We start from the raw sequence: 24791 nt of genomic DNA on the forward strand, positions 1-24791 counted from the left end.
TAATATTTTTATATATTTTTTTTTTATTTGTATATATATTTTTTATTTGTATAGAGACGGTACAGGGATTAGCCGCAACAGTCGGGGGTTACATATAAATAAAAAGCACAATTGTATGAGTCAAAAATTGCTTATTTTATTTTTTAAAAGATAACACAGTTTTCACCAGGAAATAATTACAAGACGTATTTACAAGTAAAAAAGTAAAACGGCTGTTAAGGCCTTAATAGACTAAAATCATCTAGAGGCGTTGAGTTAGTACGATACATAGTATAGAGGGACAGCAATACAATGTCTTATTTTACAGAGGGAAAAAAAAAAAAAATTAAACAGCTTATTTACAGTTTCAACCAGTCAGCCGACGGCAATAATAGACTACCCCTCCTCTTGTTTAGTAAATAACCCGGCGGGGATGTTAAGCCAGGGGCACTTAAAGAACTGTAACGCAAATCAGAGGTTCTTTTCTGCGGAGTTAAAAGGGATGATGAAGGAGGGTTCGTTGTATCGGGGGGCAGTATTTTTAAGCGATCCAGGCTTTCTCTATTTGTTGCATTACCCACAACCGATGAGGGGATATTCAGTTCAGCCATCGCAGCCAGAAAAGGGCTCCAACCCTGTGGTATTTTACGCTTTGTAACAGTGTGACTTTGTGTAACACCGCGTACCAAATCCAGTAAATTAGAGCCCGGTATAACCTGTTTTTTATAAATAAACTCCCCTTTGTCATTCCAGCTTGTAATATGTTTAGCCTGAAACATTTTACTGAGCAATAACTCTGCATTTTTCTTGAAGCGGACATTCACGTTAGTAACAACCTCACGAATCAAATTGTCAGGCGTATCTGATGATGCAATATCCTGGAAATGTAAAGGGTGAGAGGCTGTTTCATCAGTGGGCATTAAAAGGGTTAGGCGGTTCTTCTCCCCGTCGCTCTGTTTAGCATGCACCAAGTATTTCTGCAGTACAGTAGTGTATCTTTTTATCTTTTCATCCTCTGATAAATTATGGCTATTTAAGATCGCATTAATGTCTGTATCTAGGCGATGCATGGCAACTTCACGTATGTCGCCCACTCGTTGTGGGGGGCGCTGTAAACGATCCATATCTTGTTTGGGGACCAGGTACATTTTCTCAGCATATTCCATTAGCGGTTAGTGAGAAGGCCAGTCAGCAGCGGTATAGCAAAACCCAAAAGAGAGCCAATAAAGCCGCCGGACTGCTTCACCAGGCGTTTCTTTTTTACAATTGTAAATTTTTTGTCGCTCAGCTTTTTTATAATTTTACGCCACTTTTTAAGTATGCCAATTTGCCGTTTTGATAAAGGTATTTTACCTTTTAGAGCATTGAGGGCTATCTCGCATATGGCGGTGACTAAATCATTAGATGCTGAACACAGAATAACTTTTCTTTGCTTTGGTGAAGCCCTTATTAATGCTTTTAAAGTATGCCAATTGCGGCGTAGTCGGTTAGACATGTTTACAACGGCGGAGCGACTACAAGTAATGACAATTTACAGATAGTTATCTCTTTTTAGAAACGCTTTTTTTTTTTAAAACATAAACTGTGGGGTTGTCAGGCGGAAAGATACCGGTTCTTAAGCGGTACTCATCAGGGGTCGTGGCTCTTAAATCTACTAACAAAAAACCATAGGGGGACCGTGTGGCATCTTCAAATGCCTCTAAAAAGAATTGTGATTTACCAGGATACATTTGACGAGCTAAGGTGTTAATTTGTAATTTATCCCTTGGATTTTTAAAAAGAACCATATATTTAGTGTTTAAATTTATGGTTCTGCTTTTTTTACCCTGGCAAAAAACATTTTGTACGAGGTACATGATACTGAGGTTTCTGTGATGCACATACTTGGTGAATGCTTTTTCAATTTCAGAGTTCTCACTGGCTGCTTCCATCAAGTCATCAACGATTGTCAAATTCACTTTACCAGGGGGAAAAAGAGCATCGTCATTAAATGTAGCGGGTATACCCTCAATAAATCTAATGTGGGGCATAGTGCTTAACAGTTCATCATAAAGATATTGCCAGCATGCATAAAACCATACGATATTATCAGGTCGGTGCGACAAGTGAGTGCTAGAATGTTGCAAAAGCTGTTTAACAAAATAGCTTTTCCCTGAATTTGACGGCCCGGCTAAAATACATGAGAAAGGATGTTGAAGCCTGATATCCATTACAGATTTATAATTAGTAACCAAAGGGTAGGGTTGTGAAGTCGTTGGTCAGCTGTCGTTTCGTGTACACACACTTTTGTGTTTTCTGTAGAGGACGAGTCTCAATCTGCCAGTAACGTTTATTTCGGACAATCCCAGCCTGTTGTACCACAATCTTTTTCTGATCTTCAGGATCAGAGTGTAAGGGGTAGTCCAGGACAATATCTTTTAAAGTGTCAAAGTTAATCAATTCAGCGTTTGCAGCGTTCAGTGTTATACCTTTAACTTTTAGACACGTTTTACCAGTAGAAAGCTTGTAACCGTAAGTCTTGGGACCGGCGGAAACAAATTCTGTAATGTGTGTACCATTCGGTAGTTCACTAGTCAGCTCCCCTAAGTAGTCACCCAGAGGCGGATTCCAGTCACCTGTTTTGCTAACAAAAATGACAGAGTCAGTGTCATGGTAGAGACACCGCTCTTGTAGCTTGTCCAAAACATTGTACAGTTCAAGACGGGCATAGGCCGTCGTAAAACAGGCAATAAAAATATTGACATTACGACCTACAGTGTATCCCTCCTTTGTATACTTCCAGCTAACCATGGCCGTGTCATCATCTAGGAAGTCTAAAGATGACACATCGTATTGCGTTGAAAAGGCGTAACCAAAAAGTTCATCAGGGCTTGTTACAATGCTTGTATTTTGTAAATTAGTCTTTTGACCGAATTTACCCCACAAAGAATTTAGAAACAGTTTAGAAATTTGTCTTTTTGCCGGGTTAATGTCTATTTTATCAGCGCGTAAACGTATACCCTCTTTTGAAAAATACTCGCTGATGTATTTTTGTTTTTTGACCTCGTCTGTACACCAGCTGGGGTATCCAGATGCCTCCTGTTTGTCCCGGAGGTGCACCTTAATGTATTTAGCAAACAATTTTTTTGTATAACATGCAAAGTGCCAAATTTCAAAAATTTTACACAGCCGGTACCCTTTCTTCAACGCTGCCTGGATTTCAACGGTACACCACGTACCGGTCAATGAGCGCTCCTCATCCGTATGACAGCAAGGCGTCGTCTGATTGGTGACGGCGCATGTGCTGCATAGCGGAAACATGAGCTTGCCATTCATTTTAACAGGAAGGATGGGGAAAAATAAGCCTCTAGGCGGATAGACTTTTACTTTAGCAATCCCAAAGTACCTGTCAAAAGAGAGAAAATTCTCATAGATGATCTTAGGGTGACCGGTGGGGTACATTTTGGTTTTGTTGATAAAAGGATACAAGCTGGTAAAATCATAGTAATGTATACTCTCACCGGGCGCCGTTTTGTGGTACAGCTTAATAGCGTTTGTGCGGCCGCCGTAAAGTGCATCACGGGGGTTCATGGGTTGTGGAAAATCACTTTTAAGTAGAAACGCCTTTAGATCCGTATCGGTCTCTAACATGTGTTTCCACTCGTGCTCCCACAGCTCACGCACCGCATAGCCACATTTGGTTTTTAGAAAATGTGTTTTGATGGCTGTTTTGTGGTACAATTGACCATATGTGAGAGATGTAACAGTGTTTGTATCTTTTTCATTGTAACACATGGGACAGCCGTGGTAAAAGCAGCCGTTGAATTCAAAGGCTGTTTGAACACCATTAATCACCGCATAACCATCCAGAAAATAGTTACCCACCATCTTTTCACCGCCCCTTAAAGCATGTTGTATGACTATATTCTCCTTGTAGGCCACATACAGTAGCCACTGTGTGGCGGGCGTAGAGAAGCGTTTTTTTGTGATGTTGTAATTGTCAGGGGGTACAATGGCGATGGTGTTACTGGGTAAAAATTTGAGCCGATACATAGCCATGCACACAGAGGCGAGGGTTGTCAGCTGAAAGGGGTCCACATTATAGACATCTTCCTCACCAATCTGAGACTCACGGTCGCTCATTACCGTATGCTCTGTCATTTCTATGACACTGGTTCTAAAGCAGATACAGGCTTTCTTCAAAATTTTTACATCCTCAATGCAATAGCTTTTAAGCTCAGCCTGAAAATTGAAATCACAATGTTTGTTCGCTTCATACCATGTCATGAACCCCGTTTTCTCGTCGGCCATCATGTACTGGGGGCCGTAATGCTCTATAGAGGGCATAGAACCGCTGTAATTTTGATTCTGTACTGTGTTAAAAAAGTGTGGGAAATATCCTTTACTGCCTGTAAACCCCAGGGCCTGTGGCAACTTACTGAGCTTCATGGGGAGGAAATTTAAAGAGTCGATAAATCTGATATTCAGATCAGGTATTGTTACACATAATAATTTACCGCCTTGTGCTAGTAATTCTATTTTTATCTTCTCTTTAAGCAGCTGTTGCACCACAAAATAGGAATCGTAACGGCCGGCATTATGTGCGATGAAAGTGTACTCCCTAAAGGGCCTGTCTATGAATTTTTTTACAAAATCAGCCAAACACTCTGGACCCTGGAACTCCCAACCCACAGTGCCGTCTAAAGACTGGGCACAACCTTTTTCTTCATCATCCCTTAAAGGCATGGCGTAGACATAATTTGGTATGTGTACGCCCGTCTCCTGCATGCACTCAAAGTCATAAAAAATGTAGTTGTCAGTGAGGACCGGTGGTTTGTATGGGCGCATGTAGCACAGGTGATTGTCAAAACTGGCGATGTAAGCATAACAGACTCTACACTGCAAACCTCTGCATTCATCATGATCGTCATCTGTGTAGCGACCGCAACGGTCGCAGTATTTCTTGCGTTTACAATCTATTTTAGCAGCTTGGGCTAGTTTCTTGTGTTCACTCAAACAATCCTGTGAACGACAAAATGCCCGACACATAGGACACCTAGGCATGTCTGCTATGACCTCAACACAATTCCGTCTGTGGCACGATCGGCAAAAATAGCGGCATGAATGGTTATTTTTGTGAGCGAATGGAGTATGACAAAAATCGCAAAAGTAATTGGCCCCGATGAAAGCGTTTATTTTTTTTACGCCAAAGTAATGTGTGTCTTCATGGTATATAAATAAAACCCTCTCTTTGCAGGGCTCACTTGTATTAAAAAACTGCCATTCTCCCCGATTGTGGTAGAACACTTTAATGGTTACATTCAAGTGCTTTTCAAAGTCGGGTATGTCGCTAAAACTGACTAGACGATCATCAGGAATACCCAGGGTGCGATGTATCAAACGTGCTTTCTCCAGTAACACAGCGTCAGCCGTATCTCTCTTTTCTAACAGGGCACAAAGACTGGCTGCTAGACACAAGTTATGGCTGTCGTTATTTAAGTCAAAGAGTAATTGTCTTTTTTTGTTTACGATGCGACTGTAAGGCGTTGAATTAATGCGTCTACGGTGCATCACACCACCAACTCTGTTCTTAACAATTATGACCAATAGTCTTAAAGTACCGTCACCAAGAACCTCCGCGTTGCTTTGTAACATGTTTGCCACATGTTCCAAAAACGTCTCAGCGCTTAAGGCGTCCTTAGAGCGTTTAATAGAGTATAAAGCTCTATTTAACGTGTCACCGTCTAGACGTAATTGCACCATGTCATGGGGTCCTATGTCGGGCAGTAGTCTATTCAATGTACACTGTATAGAATCATGTACCGCCTGTAATGCCACTGAAAATGATGTTATACGATCAAGATTTACAAATTGAAAATGTTCAAAATGTTCCACAGCATTAAAATTTTGTCGTACTCTTTGGTACTGCGCTACACGTTCCAAAAATACAGACTGATCCGCCGCATCGTTAGGGGGCTGTATTATCAGTGGTGTATGTATTTCAACACTATTTTCAACCGGCAGTACAGACCTTTCAACATTAATTTCATTTACAGATGACTCTGACTGTACAGAAATTAATGGCATTATACCCCTCTGGGGATGTTCGACCGCAATTAAGTTGGGGCTCATAACGGGGGTCGATAAATCACCTGTACTAACGGGCATTAATGAGCATTCTGGCGTGTGTTCTGAGTTGTTGTCTACAACATAATTTATCTGCTGGCTGCTCTGCGTGCTTCTGTTTAACGTGGGGTGTTGATCTAAGCCCCTGCCCACCATATTTAGTCATGAATTGGTTAGTAATTGGGCCCCGTTGCTAAATACAGTCGTTAAACGATCAAGTTTTAGTTTGAACGCCGGCTCCATACACATGTTGCGTTCGACATGAGGCACCCAACAATGTGAATACAGTTCACGCATGAATGCGTTGATAGACCTCTTTACATCCACCCAGAAAAGGTATTCAGTACAACCCCGGCTCTCAATGTCAGATTCGTCCTCTATACACAGCGCTGTTGTGGCTTTTGGGTGTGTATTGTCAGTACACGGTGTTGTTATTATTACGTCGTGTATTATGTTTTGGTTGTTGGCCCCTGAATCCCCCTTTAGATGCATTACACCCTTGTGAAATATATCGCTTGAACGGCGAAGCCTTAATAACAAGGCTTTCATGCGCTCTAAATCGCGTTCATGCTCTTTCACAAAAATCAATGTTTTCAAGTCGCTTATTACATTTTCTATAAGCCGATTTAAATCTATCCAAAAAACAAAATGATTATAGAACCATCGCCAATAATGCGGTGTATCAATGTCATTAATCGTCGTACAGTTACCTGACTGACCTTTCTGCGCCCCATGATCATTGTTTGTGACAATCGTGATGTCCTGTAAAGGAAACCCTTGACTTTTACTGTTTGTGACCGGTGTGATGTCCTGTAAAGGCACCCTTCGTCTTTTAATTGTTGGCTGTGCAACAGCAGGGTCATTTACACGTGGGCGTCTGCCAAAGTCAATTCTACGCAATATATTTTCCAACTGGGCTTGTTGCAGGCCTGATACAGGTGTTGTGTTTATGCGTGCTGACTCACCGCCGGTGGCACGCGAAATGATATCCGCCTTTGCTGTTGGGGAGTTCAACATTGTAGCTGGTGGTGGTTCGATTGTAACCGTAACCGTTGTTGTTGGTCGCTTTACACCGTACAAAGCTTTTGATGTGCTGGGCTGCTCATTGTCGTGTGCAGGGGTACATTTATCAGGAACACGTCTAGTGGCATGCCTTACGGTCGTCTTTGAGGCTAAAAACATCAACAACAAAAAAAAAAAAAGAATACTGTCAGCTCATTTCATTAATAGATTAAAGTCCAGACAGCTTGAGGAACTATGTTAGTACTACATTACGCAACATCACGTATATAGATGCTTGAATTACAGCACAATAGACTCACCATGCTTTTCAGGTTGCGGGGCCCGTGGTTTCTTGTTCTGGGTTTGCATTTCAGCGTTGACTTTCTTTTCAGGTTGCGGGGCCCGTGGTTTCTTGTTCTGGATTTGCATTTCAGCGGCGACTTTTGGGCTTCTAACGCTTTGGTGCCGGTGCATTTTTGAAGCTGTGAACAATGACCTCATTATTAAAAAGTTTTATAATAGACAGCAGCATTTAAAAATAAAAAAAATAACTACACAATTATTGTGGCTGCATGACCCCTAATGTCGGCTATAAAAAAAAAGTGTAATAAAATGAATAGAAACACTATCTTAGTCCACTTAGATATATAATTACAGCCGTAATCTATAAAGTTTTAAATAAGTTCAAAACATGTCTATAGTGTTAGTTTTAAATATAACAGCGATACATTGTCATACAGTACATACCCCGTTTTTGATTTGTCATTATGGACGGATCAGGGTTGTGCTGTTTGATCGTACGTTTGACAGATCGTACACCGTTTTCCGTACCCCCCTTGGTTTGTTCTGTACGGCATAAAAGACCGCATAGGCGTTTATTCATGTACACAGGTAACTTTAAAAGTAAAAAAAAAAAAGTATATGCAACCGCTTTTATATAAATACGCACCATCGGTAACCTGTTTTCCAAATCGACAGTCTAGAGCGTCATTAGCCAACCGCTCAGCTTGAAGTGCAGCAGCCAAAACTACATGAAAGAAAATTACAAAAATAAATAAATAATAATAAAGAAATAAAAATAAAAAAAAAGAGCTGTCTTAAGCGGCCTCTGTCGATTCTTACATTCTTGGTCTGCCTCTGTGGAACTCCCCTGTGTATTTTCGGCAATATATGTTTGGAAGCGGTCAGCCTGCATGTATTATAAAGTACAATCAATTCTAGGCCTTTAAATATTATCATTAAAAGTCCTTCAATATAGTCTGATAAAAAAACGGACAAAAAACAAAACAATCAATGCTATTAAAATACACTAAATATCATGATATAAAATAGATGATACTATATTATCACGGGGGCCCCCTTTTTAGAAAAATAAAGTACATTAAATGTTACTTTGAAAAGACATATATGAATAAAACAATACACTTGCCCCTTTTTAGAAAAATAAAGTACATTAAATGTTACTTTGAAAAGACATATATGAATAAAACAATACACTCAATATACGCTAATAAAAAAAAAAAGGTCCTGTATATTACATAAAGTTTACATAAAAATACATTCAATGCCCTTAAAATACAGTAATTAGCAGTCTATAAAATAATATATCAAGGGTTTAGGTATATTATATCACATTTTTAGGTCTAATATATTATGGCCTTAGGTTCTACAGTATGTACTATATTATCAACGGGGCCACTTTTTAGAAAAACATTAAATGCTACTTTGAAAAGACATATATGAATAAAACAATACACTCAATATACGCTAATAAAAAAAAAAAGGTCCTGTATATTACATAAAGTTTACATAAAAATACATTCAATGCCCTTAAAATACAGTAATTAGCAGTCTATAAAATAATATATCAAGGGTTTAGGTATATTATATCACATTTTTAGGTCTAATATATTATGGCCTTAGGTTCTACAGTATGTACTATATTATCAACGGGGCCACTTTTTAGAAAAACATTAAATGCTACTTTGAAAAGACATATATGAATAAAACAATACACTCAATATACGCTAATAAAAAAAAAGGTCCTGTATATTACATAAAGTTTACATAAAAATACATTCAATGCCATTAAAATACAGTAATTATCATTCTATAAAATAATATATCAGGGTTTAGGTATATTATATCACAGTTTTGAAAAAAAGACAGACATGAATAAAACAATACAGTCAATATTATGTTTACTCACCATGCCGTTATATTGAGAGCACTGCTAGGCACAGACTGGATGTAAGGGCACTCACGATCAATGAGGCTAGAGACAGAAGTATTTCAAAAGCCCCCTCTTAAATAGTTTTTTCTTGAGGCTCTAACAATTCGTAGCTCCACCTTCAATGGCTAGTGGGGGTGTGAACAATCCTCTTGAGGCTGTCTTGTTCTTTGTTTAATAGCTTTAATTATTATAAGGTCTGTTCTTAACCCTTCTGATTTATTATATATATATTTATTTATTTTTTACTAACTTATCTATATTATCAAAGTGCTGCAAAAGACCATAAAAATAAAACAAAACAAGACATTGTTGGCAGTGTATAATATAATTAGTCTTTTATTAAACATTACACATCAGACACATGTTTTTAAAAAAATGGCCTTATATATTTTTATAACAGGCCACACATTTTTGTGTACAGTCAATGTGTACATATCGCCGCTTAAAATGTCTCATACGCTTTCTCACAAAATTAGCGACTATGCGGTCATTTTTTTTTAAATCATTAGTGAAACTTTTTAAGATCTCTTCAAATGTTAAACCTTTCCACATGTGATGAATGAAAAAAATACAAAATTCACCGCAGACAGAAGACAAAGTATCTTGCAACTGTGCGTTCTGAAACGTTATACGATTCACGTTCGTATTTAAAAACTGTAAAATTTCTTTAGGAAAGAGTTCACTTTTTGGTGATAATCCGTATGAGTCGAAAAAATGTCCAGAACCATCTGTATCAAAAAAAATCGCCAACCAGTGCTCACCAGGACCGTTATGAGGATGTGTATTTATGATGAAACATGTGGGTGCATTTGTCAGCGCGCGACGGGGTAATAAATCGCAGGGGTAAACTCCTTGAAACAATCCACGGGTGAATCGATCGGCGCTTAAAAACTGTGTTATTTGCACGGTATTCATTCTTTTTTTTTTTATTCAGAGAAAGTCATATAACACTTCTCTTCTCTGATTTATCTCAATAACGTTATCAAAAACGCCGTACACAATAATATTAACGGTTCTATCCAGAGCCCTTGAAAAGCGTATTTCAGCCCTCAGGTTTCCATTGCGAATTAGTGAGAAGTGACCACCGCGTTCCTGATCGGGTGACAAATCAAACGCAAATAGCGTGTACCCCTCAACATACTCTTCACGATTAATGAGAAATCCAGCGTCTGCATTTTGTTTACCGGCAATTTGTACCAGGGCCATGTATTCTCTAATAGAATTAGCATTCTCAAAGTCTGGTTGAAACGGTTTTGTCGGTATTTGTTCGCCGTCTAAATACAGCGCTGCAAAATTCACATGGTTGTGTTTGAAACAAAGGGGGTTTTTATCGTAAGCACCAGAAAAAGCGTCATTATCAACGAATCCTATAATGACCAGTTTGGGTAATTGACCCAAAAACAGGTTTTCTAGATTGCATACGCGACTTCCGACCGCGATGCTATAAATTTTCATCCCCACACGGTCGATAGTGTATTTTGCGTTGCCGCTTAAAAGCCCCTGCGCATGACCTATGCGCACTGCCGGCGCAATTTGCACCCTTTTGACAAACAGCGACGCGTTTAGAATTTGAATCTTAAACGGCTCAGCCTCAGCAGACATTAAACAAAATGTATCTTTATTTCTAGTGAGTTTAATTTTTAAGTCCAGACCGTTCAGTATAAGTTTCTCTTGAAAAAATATATCGCTATGTAGATGTCCCAGTAATTCTACGGCTTTACCACGTTCTGTCATTTGGGAACGCTTTGTAAAACCATGGTTATCACCACCCACTGTGCGGGTTTGGTGTTGCCCCGCTGTATCCTTGTAAAATAAACCGGTGGTAAACTGCGTGGATAATGCATCAGCGCTATAGTTCAGAATTGTTTCAATATACGCCCGATATGCGTACAGGTTATTGGATTGCGATATGAGTCTGTCCCCCAAAGTTACATCTAACTGATTGAAAAGCGTTGCTATCGGATAATTGATTAGACTCACGCGTGCTCCATCAGCAATCGGTGTATTGTCCTGTTTGACGATTTTACACGTAATGTAAATCAAAGTATTATTGAGGTCGAAATAATGTTCCCCGTTGCCAGCGATATAAAACTCCAACGGTGCCGTTTCTGAAAGGGCGGCCAACGGTTGTATTTCCACATACAGACTTTTTTCTATGCTCGTCTGTGTAGGCTGTATTTCAAAGATATCCAGTTCAGATTTAGCGCATTCTATGGAGTTGGTGTGAATAAACGCCATGCTGAAATAACTTTTATTTATTTTTTTGTCTTGTCAAATGAATCAAAAGATGTCGTTTAAGTTCTGTCGCGAGGTTTTTTTCTTCTTTCTGACGTTGCGACTGTTCTTTTTGTTTTGATAACGGGTTGTGCTGGGTGGGAATGCAACGCTGCGCTTGCGTTTGCCTTTAGCACTGCTTCTACTGATGTACACGAGTCCTGATCCGTCTTGTGCTGCACCACCCATTTTATTCGTCACAGCGGTTGAAACACGACCCACAACGTCTCTAGCGATATTTAGTGCTGCAGTTTTTACATGAGGTTTTACAATATCAAAGCCGCGCCTGAATAAAGGCACCGCCCGTCTAAAGAGACTGCGGAAAACGCCTGCTAATCCACGGCCGTACATATAAGGGCTCCCATGAAAGCCCTGTAAGCCATTTCCCGCTTGTGCTCTATAGTACATACTGTAAACCTGTGGTTCTCCATAGTTTTTAACAGCCACCATGTTGCCGGACCCTCAATACAGAGAGCCTTTGCGCGGGCGAAAGTGCAGTTTTACAATGGCCTTCCCGTACTTGAATGAGACGTTCTTATTTTGGTCGTTCTTTATCTCGATTGTAATGCAATCGATGTGATATTTACTGACGGGTATGTAATCAGGCTTTATGTAGCGCTGCGTAATGATATCATTATTATTGCCGGTGATTTCAACAGTCCGCAGTAGGGGGACAAAACTGTGACCTACGCGTTGATGCATAATGATATCGGTATAAACAAATATTGTATAAAAGCCGTTTTTTATATCTGCTCATATTTTATCACATTTTTCAATTTTATCGATATTATTAGAATCCATGCCTAGAATGTTCATCATACGCTCTGAGGCTGTAAAGCGATGTGAACCCGGAACAGATACTATTCTTTCAAAGTCGTCATATTTCAATTTCACTTTACTGATGGCCATCGCCTCGTTAATAGACCTAATCAATTCATTAATATCACTATAATACCCCGCTTTTACCATGAAGTTTGATTTAATGGCGTTTAGCGTTGATACATGTAATGTGCTGTCTGGCGCAGCATTCCGTAACGGCGGTCTTAGTTGTGTTACAGATACGTTACCGTCCACGTTTTCAAATGTATTCCAAGTATGCGGATACTGTATTTCTGTTAAAGCAACCTCCCATTCACCTTTTAAAATAATGGGCTTGGCTAGTTTTGTCGTATAATTAGAAATGTCATTTTGGGGGAACGTTTCGTATGACGCATTACTAGGCAGCGTTACATAAAAGGCAATATCCTCCATGGTGACGTCTTTTTACAAACGAGTTAGTTGTGCTTTTTCTATCCAGCTGTTGAATTTTGTAGGGTATCCACACCATTTAACGTAGTAGACGATTTTACGCCTTACGCTTTTTTGTTTTAATATCTTCTCAATTCTGTAAACGCGATTTAAATTCTTTGGTATTTTTTGTATCTCTTCAGCGTAGAATGAGCCTTCTATGGCCTCACCAGCGCTATCTGTGATCTTATACAGCGGTTTTACGCCTTTCGTGCGTACATCAGCAATAATAAATATTTCATCTGTAAAGCACTGTTCATAACCCTTTGTAAAAACTCCTTTATATTTTGATATCCGAACGTGGTCTCCAATTTTTAAAAGTGGCTTAAGTTTCTTAGAACACACATGTGACCTATAAATAGTATTCCAAACGGTGAGAGAATTCGCTTGTGTTACATCCTTTGGCGCACACTTAATGGTGCGATGTGGCGTGTGGTTATAGCTGTATATTAAGTCTGATAACACATCGCTGTACCTGTGCGTATTATGTGCTGTGAAAAAACGCCACATTTTCGTTTTTAATGTCCTATTAAAGCGTTCAATAATGGCTGCCTTAACGGCGTTGCCGGCGATGAACCTGTTAACGCCATATTTTTGGAGCAGTAAATTAACATTCTTATTCAAGAATTCTTTACCCCCGTCAGTTTGTAACTTTTGAGGCACCCTTCCCTCTAAAAAAATCTCTTGTAACGCATTAGCGACGCTTAACCCTTTTTTATTTTGCAACAATTTTGCCCAGGCGTATTTTGACAAAATATCGATAACGGTCAAAATATAACGATTTCCGTCGTTACACTTGGCAAAATCAATCATTGATACGAGGTCGGCTTGCCACTGCGAATCGATATTGGACACTAAAATCATATTCCTTTTGAAATTTTTTCGCGCCGGTTTGTATAACGTATAGACATCTTGCTCTGAAAGATAATTTTTGACCGTTGCGTTTGAAATACCGTATTTTTGTGCTGCATTATTTAAACTCTGTATGCCGCCAAAGGAACCAGGCGTTTTCGGCGTGTAATATATTTTTCGTAATTGTGCATCCGCTTTTTTTGAGCTTGTATGGCTATGCATTCTTTAATAGTATTTCATAAAACAATATAATGCTTCTATGGTGTTTTCAGCTTCTGTTTAAAACAATCTCCCGCAGTTCAAGGCTCTTCCAAGTCTTTTGAAATGCCTTATTTACCGCTGTTAATGAGGCTGTTCCCACGACACCTCTGCTCTCAGTTAACAACCATGGTGTTTGTCTAGCTTCTTGTCATTATGACCCCACACCATCTGCTAATGAGGTTATTGCGTCAATTGCTATGACACGCTTTTCAAAGACTTTTGAAATGACTTATTTACTTTTTTTACTATGGCCCCACAACATCTGCTAATGAGGTTATTGCATCAATTGCTATGAAAAGCTTTTCAAAGACTTTTGAAATGACTCACTTACTTTTTTACTTGTAAATACGAATTGTAATTATTGCCTGGTTGAAACTGTAAATAAGCTGTTTAATTTTTTTTTTTTCCCTCTGTAAAATAAGACATTGTATTGCTGTCCCTCTATACTATGTATCGTACTAACTCAACGCCTCTAGATGATTTTAGTCTATTAAGGCCTTAACAGCCGTTTTACTTTTTTACTTGTAAATACGTCTTGTAATTATTTCCTGGTGAAAACTGTGTTATCTTTTAAAAAATAAAATAAGCAATTTTTGACTCATACAATTGTGCTTTTTATTTATATGTAACCCCCGACTGTTGCGGCTAATCCCTGTACCGTCTCTATACAAATAAAAAATATATATACAAATAAAAAAAAAATATATAAAAATATTATGTCTGGGGTGGGATTCGAACCCACGTGGACATACGTCCATTGGATCTTAAGTCCAACGCCTTAAACCACTCGGCCACCCTGACACTTGAGGGTTTAGCCTCTTAAAGCCGTATTCTGTCTGAATTTAAAAAAAAATGCTACGCCCTCTTTTCAACGTCATTTGAACTTTTCTGACATGCGCACGGCGTTATTTCAGAATAAACATGTCCAGACATGCCCCAGTATGAAAAAAACATGTTCGGGCATGCCCCAAAAGCCTATAAACATGCCCGGACATGCCCCGCGTATGTATACGCCCCCTCCAATCTACGTCAACAGTACGCACCAATCACAAAAAAGAATAAAAAATGCACATCATAATAAAAAATGGAGTCTGGGGGATGTCAACCGCGGTTTTTTGGCTTAGGGGGCGTCAACTGCGTTTTTTTGGCGTAGGGGGCGTCAACTGCGGTTTTTTGGCGTAGGGGGCGTCAACCGCGTTTTTTTGGCGCAGGGGGCGGCAACCTAAAAATGCGCAGGGGGCGGGGCCGGATACGGATGGGGCGGGACCGGATACGGAAGGGGCGGGACATAGGGCGGGTTTAAGGCCAAAAGGGGCGGGGCTTAGGGGAAAAGGGGGCGTGGTACCTGTCAAAAAAAGTTTGACATAATGTATGCCTCCCTACTACTCAGGCAGGCCGACACATGTCTTTTGTTGAAAATATAAAAATAAACAGGTTGCATTGTAATGTTTTATTCTGTAGTACAATAAGAAAACAGGTAAGTAAAAGTTGCACTCTAAAAGATATTTTTTCGTGGTAGGTGCGCTATGGGTACGGGGGGGGGCTCTGGGTTCGGGGGGGGGCCTGCTCCTTTCATTTGTCCTGGGCCCCATGATTTCTGTTGGCGGCTCTGCCTGGATCACTCGCAGTCCTGGGCTGTTTTTGGCATTTATGGCACCGTACAGTACGTTTACGGCGCTATAAACGCCAAAAACAGACTCTGGGTGGACCGGGATGGAGGTGGGTGGACCGGGACGGAGGTGGGTGGGTGCCCCTGGTGCCGCGGCAGGCAGTTAGTGGTAGGCTAGCCTATGCTGCTACGCAGGAGGAAGCGCAGCGCACTGTCATTGGTAGCACTCGGGAGTGATGCGGCTCTCATTGGTAACACTACCTACCAATGAAAGCCGTCTCACTCCCAAGTCGGGACCAATCTGTGCCACAGCTGGGACCGCCATTGCGCTGTGGTTATTAATAATTTGACCCCCCCCCCAGAAAAAAATTCTGCGGACGCCCATGCCTGCAGCCTAGAGAAAATGGAGGATTCGTCATGCAGAAGACAGGATATCCAGATGGCCCAAGGCAGAAGTTGGTAACCCAAAGAAGTGTTTTTCTGGTGCTAACAGTGAGGAACCCTCAACCAACCATACCAGGGAAGCGGAGCCGGAACCAGTGAGTGACGATCCCTTGGCCAGCCCTGAAGATGCGCTGCAAGGCATAACCGTGATCTGCTCCGTGAAGAATTGAAAATGGAGAGAGAAAATAATGCTGAACTACAGAAGACTGCTCACAATTTACTTGGTGGCCAAGACCTAATTGGAGGATCTAAGGACGGATCTAGATACTGCGAACACTACTATTACAACCATGGATGAAAAGCAGAGCAAGTCTGACTGAATGATTGCTAGTCTGAAACAGAAGTATGAGGAGGCACTGAAAGAGATTACAGTCTTTCACCAAGAGGTTCGCGAGTGCCATAGAGAGTTGGAAGTCTCGCAGAATGAGGTTGATACTCTCCGCATAGAACTGAATGCCTAACACCAAGAAATCAGCAGTTGCCGCATAGAAATGGAAGTCTCTAAAAAGGAACTTCACAGTCTCGCTGAGGAGCTGGACAGCTCTCAAAAAGCTGTCTGCAGTCTAAATATGGATCTTAAAGTCTCTCAAAAGGAACCCTCAACCTAGAAATAAAAGTCTCACACCAGGAGTCCAGATCTCAACTCAGAAGTTTGTAAATGGAAGGAGGACTACAATAAGGCCCTGGAAATTATAGACACAGTAAAAAGAGAAAATACCAGTCTGAAAGATGTAAATTCTGATTTCACTGACCACATCAGTGAAATGAATAGCAAGTTACATGAGCTAGGAAAAAGGAATAGACTATTGAAAGATGAAAAGTTTGAAGCATTGGAACAACGCACACAAGCAGAGCACCTACTGCAGAACCAACTGCAAGGTTTCTGTACCCACCTCCAGAATGCCGAGGAGAAGCAGCGAACTCTGCAGGAAGAAAATTTGCAGACTGCTAAAGAAGTACAAGTACTGCAGGAATGTCTAAGAAACAAGTATGTCCTTTCAGAACAGCATGAGGAACTGAAGGCTACCCAGAGCACACCAGAACATCGTTGGAGACCAAGCTTAGAGGCCAGATGACTCTGTATGAGAGGGAGCATGAGAAGGGCCAGAAACTAGAGCAAGAGATGGAGAAGGAGAGCTCCATCCCCAAAAGTCAGTACGCTCAAGAGAAAGAGGTGTGGAAATCGCAAGCAGCGGCGACCCTGGAGAATTCCAAAATATGAAGGATGCATGGAAGCAAGCTCAGAGAAAGTATAGTGAAGAGATAAAGACCCTGTGAGGAGAATTGCAGGATGCACTCAAGAAACAGGGATCTCTTGCTGATGAGTTAAAGCTAGCAGCTAAACACACATACCAGCAACTTACAGCTCTGCAGACGCATATTGCTGAGCTCAAGACACAGCTCACCAAAAAGGAAGAGAGTGAAGAGGTGCCCATTCATTAAGTGGCCAGCCTGACACTATGCTATGAGGCTAAGATGGCTGATGACCGCAAATTGATGGACAATGAGAGGGCCCGGCAGATCAGAAATAGAGAAAAGGAAATAGATTTAAGCCTTGCTCTGAGTCAACTGGGAGATGTGGAATCGCAACTCAATTCCAAAGAAGCTTAACTGGCAACTGCATTGAGTGGAAAAAGAAGTGCAGAAGGACAGCTTCAAAAGCTGAAAACTCAAATAACTATTCTTGAATGCTCTTTAAGTGATACCATGAAATGGCACGAGTTTAGTATGTAGAAATAGATTCCGAACATCAGACAGAATTCAAAAGTAAGCTGGCAGAGGCTTTTCAAGACCTGAGCAAGGGTTACAAGGAATGGACATTTAGTGCTAAAATGGAGTCCATGGAAAAGATGGCGAGAGAAAGCAATTTGCATAAACGCTCTGTGACTGTTGCCATACAGTCTGCCTACAAAGAGAGGATCGCCCAACGCAGGGGAAATCTCATGACCGCGCGGTCAGTTGAAAGACTGTATTTGGAAAAATTCCTCCTCGAGCGACCTGAGGAGTGCTGATCTTAAGCACATTCTGGAGGAGACACTAATAACCTGGAGAAAGGGCTCCAATCCCAGTGGGACTTAGGGTTCTTGTACTCCATCCACTCTCATTTGAGCCGCAGAGATATCTCAAGTGAGAGTGGAAGGATGGGTTTGGGCCGTGTTAAGCCCGAGCTTCCCACAAACAGGGGAGGTATGTAACAGGGACTTATCACTGTTTGAGAGAAACTGTCCCTAAATCCAGCAGGGAGCTGGTTAATTGCAGACAGGCAATTAACTAGAGTCCACATGGCTACATAAGAGCTCTAAGAAAAGCCTTTTGTGGGAAACAGGAGAGAGAATTCCTGAGGTCAGAATTGCGCTGACACAGGAATGCATAAAAGCCTGCACACAGACACTGTCTTGAGCACAAAGGTGTGCTGAGATAAAGACATCCAGACACCCAAAGACCTATATTTCCTGGACACAGAGGACCCAGGAATCTGCCAGAGACTGACATGGAGGGCCATCTGCTTAAGGTTCCTCCTGAGACTTTGGGCAGATAGGCTGGTAATGGAAATATCCCTCCAGTCCTACAGATTGGTCTGGGGAAGTATGTTAGCCCTTACAAAGGGATAGGGGGTTGTTATTTTTGTTGTTTTTGTATGTTTTGCCTGGATAAAGGACCAGGCTCAATAAAACCAAGATATAATTTCACCCTAATCGGTATCCATTATATGAACTTCTGCACACATCCCTTACACCATCCTTGAGACCTATGGTTTTGATGATATACTGTATATTTGTTTATGTGTGTATTTTGCTGGAAGGGGACCCAGGGACCAGCCCATGTCTGTCTCTCCCTGTGGCTCATACGGCCCACAGACACCAGTGTTACCCAGTTTAAATGTACCTCGTAGCCCCTTGAATTCCCTGTAACTGTGTATTCTTTACTCCTGAGAGATATACTGTTTACTAAGTGCAAAAATGTACTTGCTGGGTTCCACTGACATGCAGGGCTGATATTCCCTTACCCAGCCTGCATGTCCAGGAAACAAGGGTTCCGCTCGGCAAAAAGGGCTGTATGGTTTGGGGAAAGGGGGATGGTTGGCTTTTTGGAATATTTTGGTCTGGAAAGAGGAGCCTTTGTTTACCTTCAGGCACGAAGGCGCCATCTCGGCGGGAAATATCTGGCAGGCCAAGGAAACAGTTGCTGGGCAAGCCTTGGTAGGCGGTTTGCTCATTGGCCAAAATTAAATACCAGTTCTTTGAGCCCACTCCCTGTGGGTTGTTCTTTCCACATTGACACACCTCCGGCCCAGATTGACTAATCCAGGTGAGCCTTCATGCTGTGATTGGTCCCGGTACAACATCCGTGCTGTGATTGGTCATCGCTCCATTTCCCATGCTTTTCAGTGGAAGCAGGGAAACTATATAATGGGGGCCCAATCTGAGCTCCACAGTTCCTTCTTATGCTGGTGTTCTTAGAGTACAAGGAGGAGGTTCGGGAGTGATCACAGGGCCGCACTAATTGAGTGAAGTGATAAAGTATATAATAGTGGTAATTGTAAATGTGGGTGCAAACTGTGAACTGAAAAGTGAATCAGGCAAAAAAGGGGGGAAGGGGAACACAAAATGAATGTGTCCCCTAAAGAATTCACTAACTGCACTCCTACAAAATGTAAAATCTAACTTTTAATAAATTTACTTAAAACATATATTACCAAACGTTGTGTACTAAGTATGAAAAATGAATTAAATTAACAATGTCGTACATCCCTGTCAATAAATGTGTGATTATACAATCCCAGAATCAATATTCCTGGGGTTGGAAGGACAAAGGATGTTATAAGTCAGGGTGTTAACCCCTCTGGAGCAAGTATGCAAACTGTAGGTAAACGTATCCTACGCGGTGAGCCTTTGGATGGTCAGAAATATAGCGATCCTGCTCAGTTATATACCAGCAAGCACCTATAATGGTAGTAAAAAACTTTGAAGGTAACGCTGACACTGGAAGCTAATGCTGTCCAGGACGCGCAGTTGTGTCAGTCTCCTACTTGGAGCTGTTTTTAATGTAGTGCTTTTACGTCTCCTGGTTCTATATATGCAGACAGCATTAGCTGGATAATCTTAACAACAGGCAGTGAGTTTGCCTTCCTGCTCTATATGATATATGCACAACTAGAGCCTCTCTGCTGGGTAACTCACTGTTAATGATACTGTGAGTCCCAGCTTTACTATGATGTGAATTATTTTCTAATAACAGAGCCTGTGTCAGCGTTACCTTCAAAGTTTTTTACTACCATTATAGGTGCTTGCTGGTATATAACTGAGCAGGATCGCTATATTTCTGACCATCCAAAGGCTCACCGCGTAGGATACGTTTACCTACAGTTTGCATACTTGCTCCAGAGGGGTTAACACCCTGACTTATAACATCCTTTGTCCTTCCAACCCCAGGAATATTGATTCTGGGATTGTATAATCACACATTTATTGACAGGGATGTACGACATTGTTAATTTAATTCATTTTTAATACTTAGTACACAACGTTTGGTAATATATGTTTTAAGTAAATTTATTAAAAGTTAGATTTTACATTTTGTAGGAGTGCAGTTAGTGAATTCTTTAGGGGACACATTCATTTTGTGTTCCCCTTCCCCCATTTTTTGCCTTATGCTGGTGTTGAAGCTGACTAAGTGGTGTGCTCCAAGGGCTTTGCCTGAGACCCCCAAAATGAGGCTTGAGGCCGAGCGGGAAATATAAAATTGGTTTGTGCCTTTGGACTATATGATGCAAAGCCAGAGAAACTATTCACAGGCATGTTTCAACCTTATGCAAATTCAAAGCCAGCAGTACAACCAACTTCACACTGATTATACCCATTAAGGTTGAAACATGTCTGTCAATGGTTTCTATGGCTTTGCATCTGATTCCCATGCTGTGCTTTTAAAGCTGTGTTAACAGCGAGCATTAGCTTATATGGGCTCCATGTAACAATGTTTTTTCAGACAAAAGATGACACATTGTGTGCTCATTTGCATGTCATTTCCCAGAATCCCTTGCTGCAGTGGAAGGGGATAATGGTGAAAGGCAGGGTTGCAGACCTGCCTAAGACATGTGAATGTGCTCACAAGTGATCTTTTTATTTGCTATATGCAATACGGTGGAGGTTTCTTGTTGCCTTTTTCACCCACCATAAGTTAAAACGTGTAGAAAAAGAAATATCCATATTCTCTCATCTCCCTATGGTGACATCACCTTTTCCAAGACCTTCTGGGAGTAGTTATTCTTTCTCCAAGTCATCATGTATCACATTATGGGGAGCGAAATAACTCTTTGTGATCCCACACAATTAACCCTCTAGGGTCCTTAACCCCTTAACTACTAGTAGTCCGTAGCTGAGGGGCTACATAACTGGTATATAATAACTGGTAAACATCCTACGTCATATTGCCAGCTTTTGTAAAATTCCATAGATTGGTTAATTTAATTAACATTAACACATAAAGATTTCTCTTATTCTGTTTTTTACCTAAACAAGAGAACCGAAATGTCCCAATTATTTCACTTACATTCTCAGTCATTTTCAAGACTAATTTTTTGAATCAGTGATGACTCCCAGTCAGTGGTAAATGCAATGTAGTCCTAAGGGATAGCCCTGGTTTAGGTACACTAAAACAAATGGGGTTAGGTGGACTGTTGCTTTAAACTAGATGGTACCAAGGAACCTCTTCTAATAAAAAAAAACCAGTTTGTGTAGTGTAGCCCTGGAAAGAAAATGGGCTATACGTCTATCCTCCTACTGGTGTAAGCCCTGCTAATGGCAGGCTGCCAGTAGTTATCGTGGGTTTCCCCCGCTTCAAGCCCTGCCCTGAGTGGTGTAGTTAGGCCACCTGACTCTGTGTCTAAGGCAAGAGACATAGGGGAGGGGCCTGCCAAAGTCATAAAGGGCAGTGCACAGTCAATTTAGGAGTAGTCAGTTCTGAGTAATGAGTTGCAGAGGATTAGTGTGTTACATTGGAGGAGATCAGGCAGGCCCTGATTAGAGTTGATAGAACTGTGGTGGACCAGTGCCTCTCACCCTGCATAGGGGGCGAGGGAAGAGCTAGCCCCACCCTGAGCCCCTGCGGCTTGGGGTGGTGGCAGGGAACAAAGAGCCCCAGACAGCCCATCCTGAAGGTGTACAGTCTGGAGGAAGAGAATATCCTATACCTGCTGTACCCTGTGCTGCTGTTGCTACTCTGCTGTGTGCTGTGAGCAATAAAGAAGCTGCTGCTGTTTTATAAGAGACTGTGTGAGACTGAAATCTCTCGCCCCAGAGTGGGGTTCTCTGGAAGGATTTCACCCTACCCTAATAGGGCTTGCCAGAGATGGAGGTGATGCACCACTAGAACCAGATGAAGGTATGTACCCCAGAAACCTGTCCCTGTTGTCCCCCATACCATCGCGGGAGACTCAGGCCCTCCTGTTCCTCACAGGTATGCACCACCAAGACACATGTAGCCAGACCTTAACACACCCTAGGGGGTTCAATCTGCGACCGGGGGGGGGGGGGGTGTCTGAGGGTTACAGTATGAATATCTCAGGGAAGATATTTAACATAATGATCCACAGCTAAATAGAAACATACCTCAAATCCCCACCTCAAAAAAGCAATCTTAAAAATGAAAGCACATATATTCTATAAGATGTTTAAATTGTATGTTCTTTTTATTCTAAATTTGAAGACTGTTCCATGTATTATTCTACTAAACACAAAGATATATACAGCTTAGGACCCTTTTCCCTAAACGTTCAAGACAAACAAGCAAAACACACCATTAATGTCCATACCTTTGTTTTACATGATAATGTTGGTTCTGTCCAGTTCGTTTTACTTGCATATTTATATATACTCATTATTCTAGTCAATATTTCACATGGAGAATCAATACTACAGTACATGGGGCTAGTCGCACATAGTGAAACCAAGTACAAATCTATTTTCAATCCCAATAGATTATACAATTGCTTGAGCAGCAGGGATGGACTGACATGACTTGGTCCCACAGGATAAATTGATCGTCAGTCTATGCTTTTTCTTCTAGCTATGTCTAATAAGAGATCCTCACTTCAATTCTTTATCTGCACCTTGTCCACCCACCCTCTCTTTCCGCCTCCCATTCTAAGCATCTCCTAAGTGATCAGTGCATTTTTTACTTGTTAGCTCTCAGTTTCTGCAACAACAACAAAAATGTTGACTCTGTCCCAACATTCTATTGCTCCTTTACTATACCAAGAAGGATCGTTAGAAACATACAAGCGAGGGGTGTGGGTATAAACCATTCACCTTAAGACAGGGGTTGGCAACCAGAGGCTTCCGAGCCACATATGGCTCTTTTAGCTCCTACTTGCGTCTCTCTGCAGGTTGCCGACTCCCAGCTCCTGCCGCTCTCCGTCACTATCCTGCCGGCAAACCTAATCTGGCCTTATCTGCAGAGGTGTCCTGCTGGAAGGTGTCTGTGGAGGTGCCTGTCAGGCAGCTTGCTGTAGACAGGTAGAATGGAGGTTTACCTGACAGGCACCTCTGTGGGCATCTTTCAGCAGGCTGCTCGGCAGGCTCCCTCCAAAGGCCTCTAACAGGCCCCCTCAATCCTCCAGGGCAGCCAGTAGGCAGCAGCACACTCAGTTCCTCTCCTCTCTTCCAATATCCCTGCCCCCATTCTCTTTATCACTCTCCCTCCTCTTTATTCCCATTTCTCCTTCCCCATGTCTCTTTCTCATTCCCCCATCTCTTTCTCTTCCCCCTCTTTTTCTCCTTCCCCCTCTATTTCTCTTTCCCCCCTCTCTCTCCCTCCCCTCTCTCCTCCTTCCCCCCTCTCTCTCTCCCCTTCCCCCCCTCTCTCACTCTCTCTCCCGTCTCTCTCTCCTTCCTCCCCTCTCCTCCGCCCCTCTCTCTCCTCCCCCTCTATCTATCTCTTTTCCCCTCTCTCTCCTTCTTCCTCTCTCTCCACCCTCTTCTCTCTCCTCCTTCCCCCCTCTCTCCCACCTTCCCCCCCTCTCTCCTTCCCCCTCTCTCTCCTTCCTCCTATCGCTCCTTCCCCCCTCTCTCTCCTTCCCCCCTCTCTCTCCTTCCCCCCTCTCTCTTTCCTTCCCCATCTATCTATCTCTTTCCCACCTCTCTCTCCTTCCCTTCTCCCCCTCTCTCTCCTTCCCAGGAGTTCTGTTATTCTATGTGGTTGTTATATGTTAGTGTGTGTACAGTAAAGACTAGTTAACAACATTGTGTGTGTATTATTCATTACTGTGTATTGGTTCATGGGAGGGGTTATCCCGCCCATGCGGGGATCCCGCATGGAATTATGTACTGTATGTATATCTTTATTTAATAGCGCCATTGATGTACATAGCACTTTACAGCAGTAATATACGTGACAATCATATAAATAACAAATAATACAAATAACACATAATGGGAAGAAGTGCTTCAGACAATAAAGTAATATTTAGAAAAAGGAGGCCCTGCTCCGAAGAGCTTACAATCTAATTGATTGGTAGGAATAACGTACAAAGACAGTAGGAGGGTGTTCTGGTAAGTGTGTCTGCCAGGGGCCAAGGTTTATGTATTAGGTGTAAATTATCAGCCATGGAGCTTCATTAAGAAGGTGGATTTTAAGGTGGTTTAGTATAGTTAGGTTGAATGAGTTAATTTATCATTATATTCACTGCAAGTTTTTTCTTTTCAAAGTCAAATATTTAATAGAAAATGGGCCATGCACAACCTCTTA

General features: G+C 41.6%; 2 protein-coding genes and 1 non-coding gene across 3 annotated transcripts; all 3 read right to left on the bottom strand.

Annotated features, from left to right (window-relative positions):
• Positions 1–6246: 6246 nt before the first annotated feature.
• LOC142497345 (uncharacterized) lies at positions 6247–8406 on the bottom strand. Its single transcript, XM_075605005.1, has 5 exons — positions 8209–8406; positions 8036–8113; positions 7834–7932; positions 7407–7568; positions 6247–7256 (listed from the first exon to the last, which is right to left on the bottom strand). Exons 1-5 carry the CDS (start codon positions 8279–8281, stop codon positions 6247–6249), a joined length of 1422 nt encoding a protein of 473 aa, XP_075461120.1. The 5' UTR covers positions 8282–8406.
• Positions 8407–10249: 1843 nt separating this feature from the next.
• On the bottom strand, positions 10250–11557 carry LOC142498116 (uncharacterized protein F54H12.2-like). The gene has a single exon (XM_075606621.1). It carries the CDS (start codon positions 11555–11557, stop codon positions 10250–10252), a length of 1308 nt encoding a protein of 435 aa, XP_075462736.1.
• A 3153-nt stretch (positions 11558–14710) lies between these two features.
• TRNAL-UAA (transfer RNA leucine (anticodon UAA)) lies at positions 14711–14794 on the bottom strand. Its single transcript has one exon. It is a non-coding gene; the product is annotated as a tRNA-Leu (tRNA).
• Between the last annotated feature and the right edge of the window lie 9997 nt (positions 14795–24791).

Source organism: Ascaphus truei, chromosome 6 (genome assembly GCF_040206685.1).
Source record: "Ascaphus truei isolate aAscTru1 chromosome 6, aAscTru1.hap1, whole genome shotgun sequence".
In the NCBI taxonomy this organism is placed as follows: Eukaryota; Metazoa; Chordata; class Amphibia; order Anura; family Ascaphidae; genus Ascaphus; species Ascaphus truei.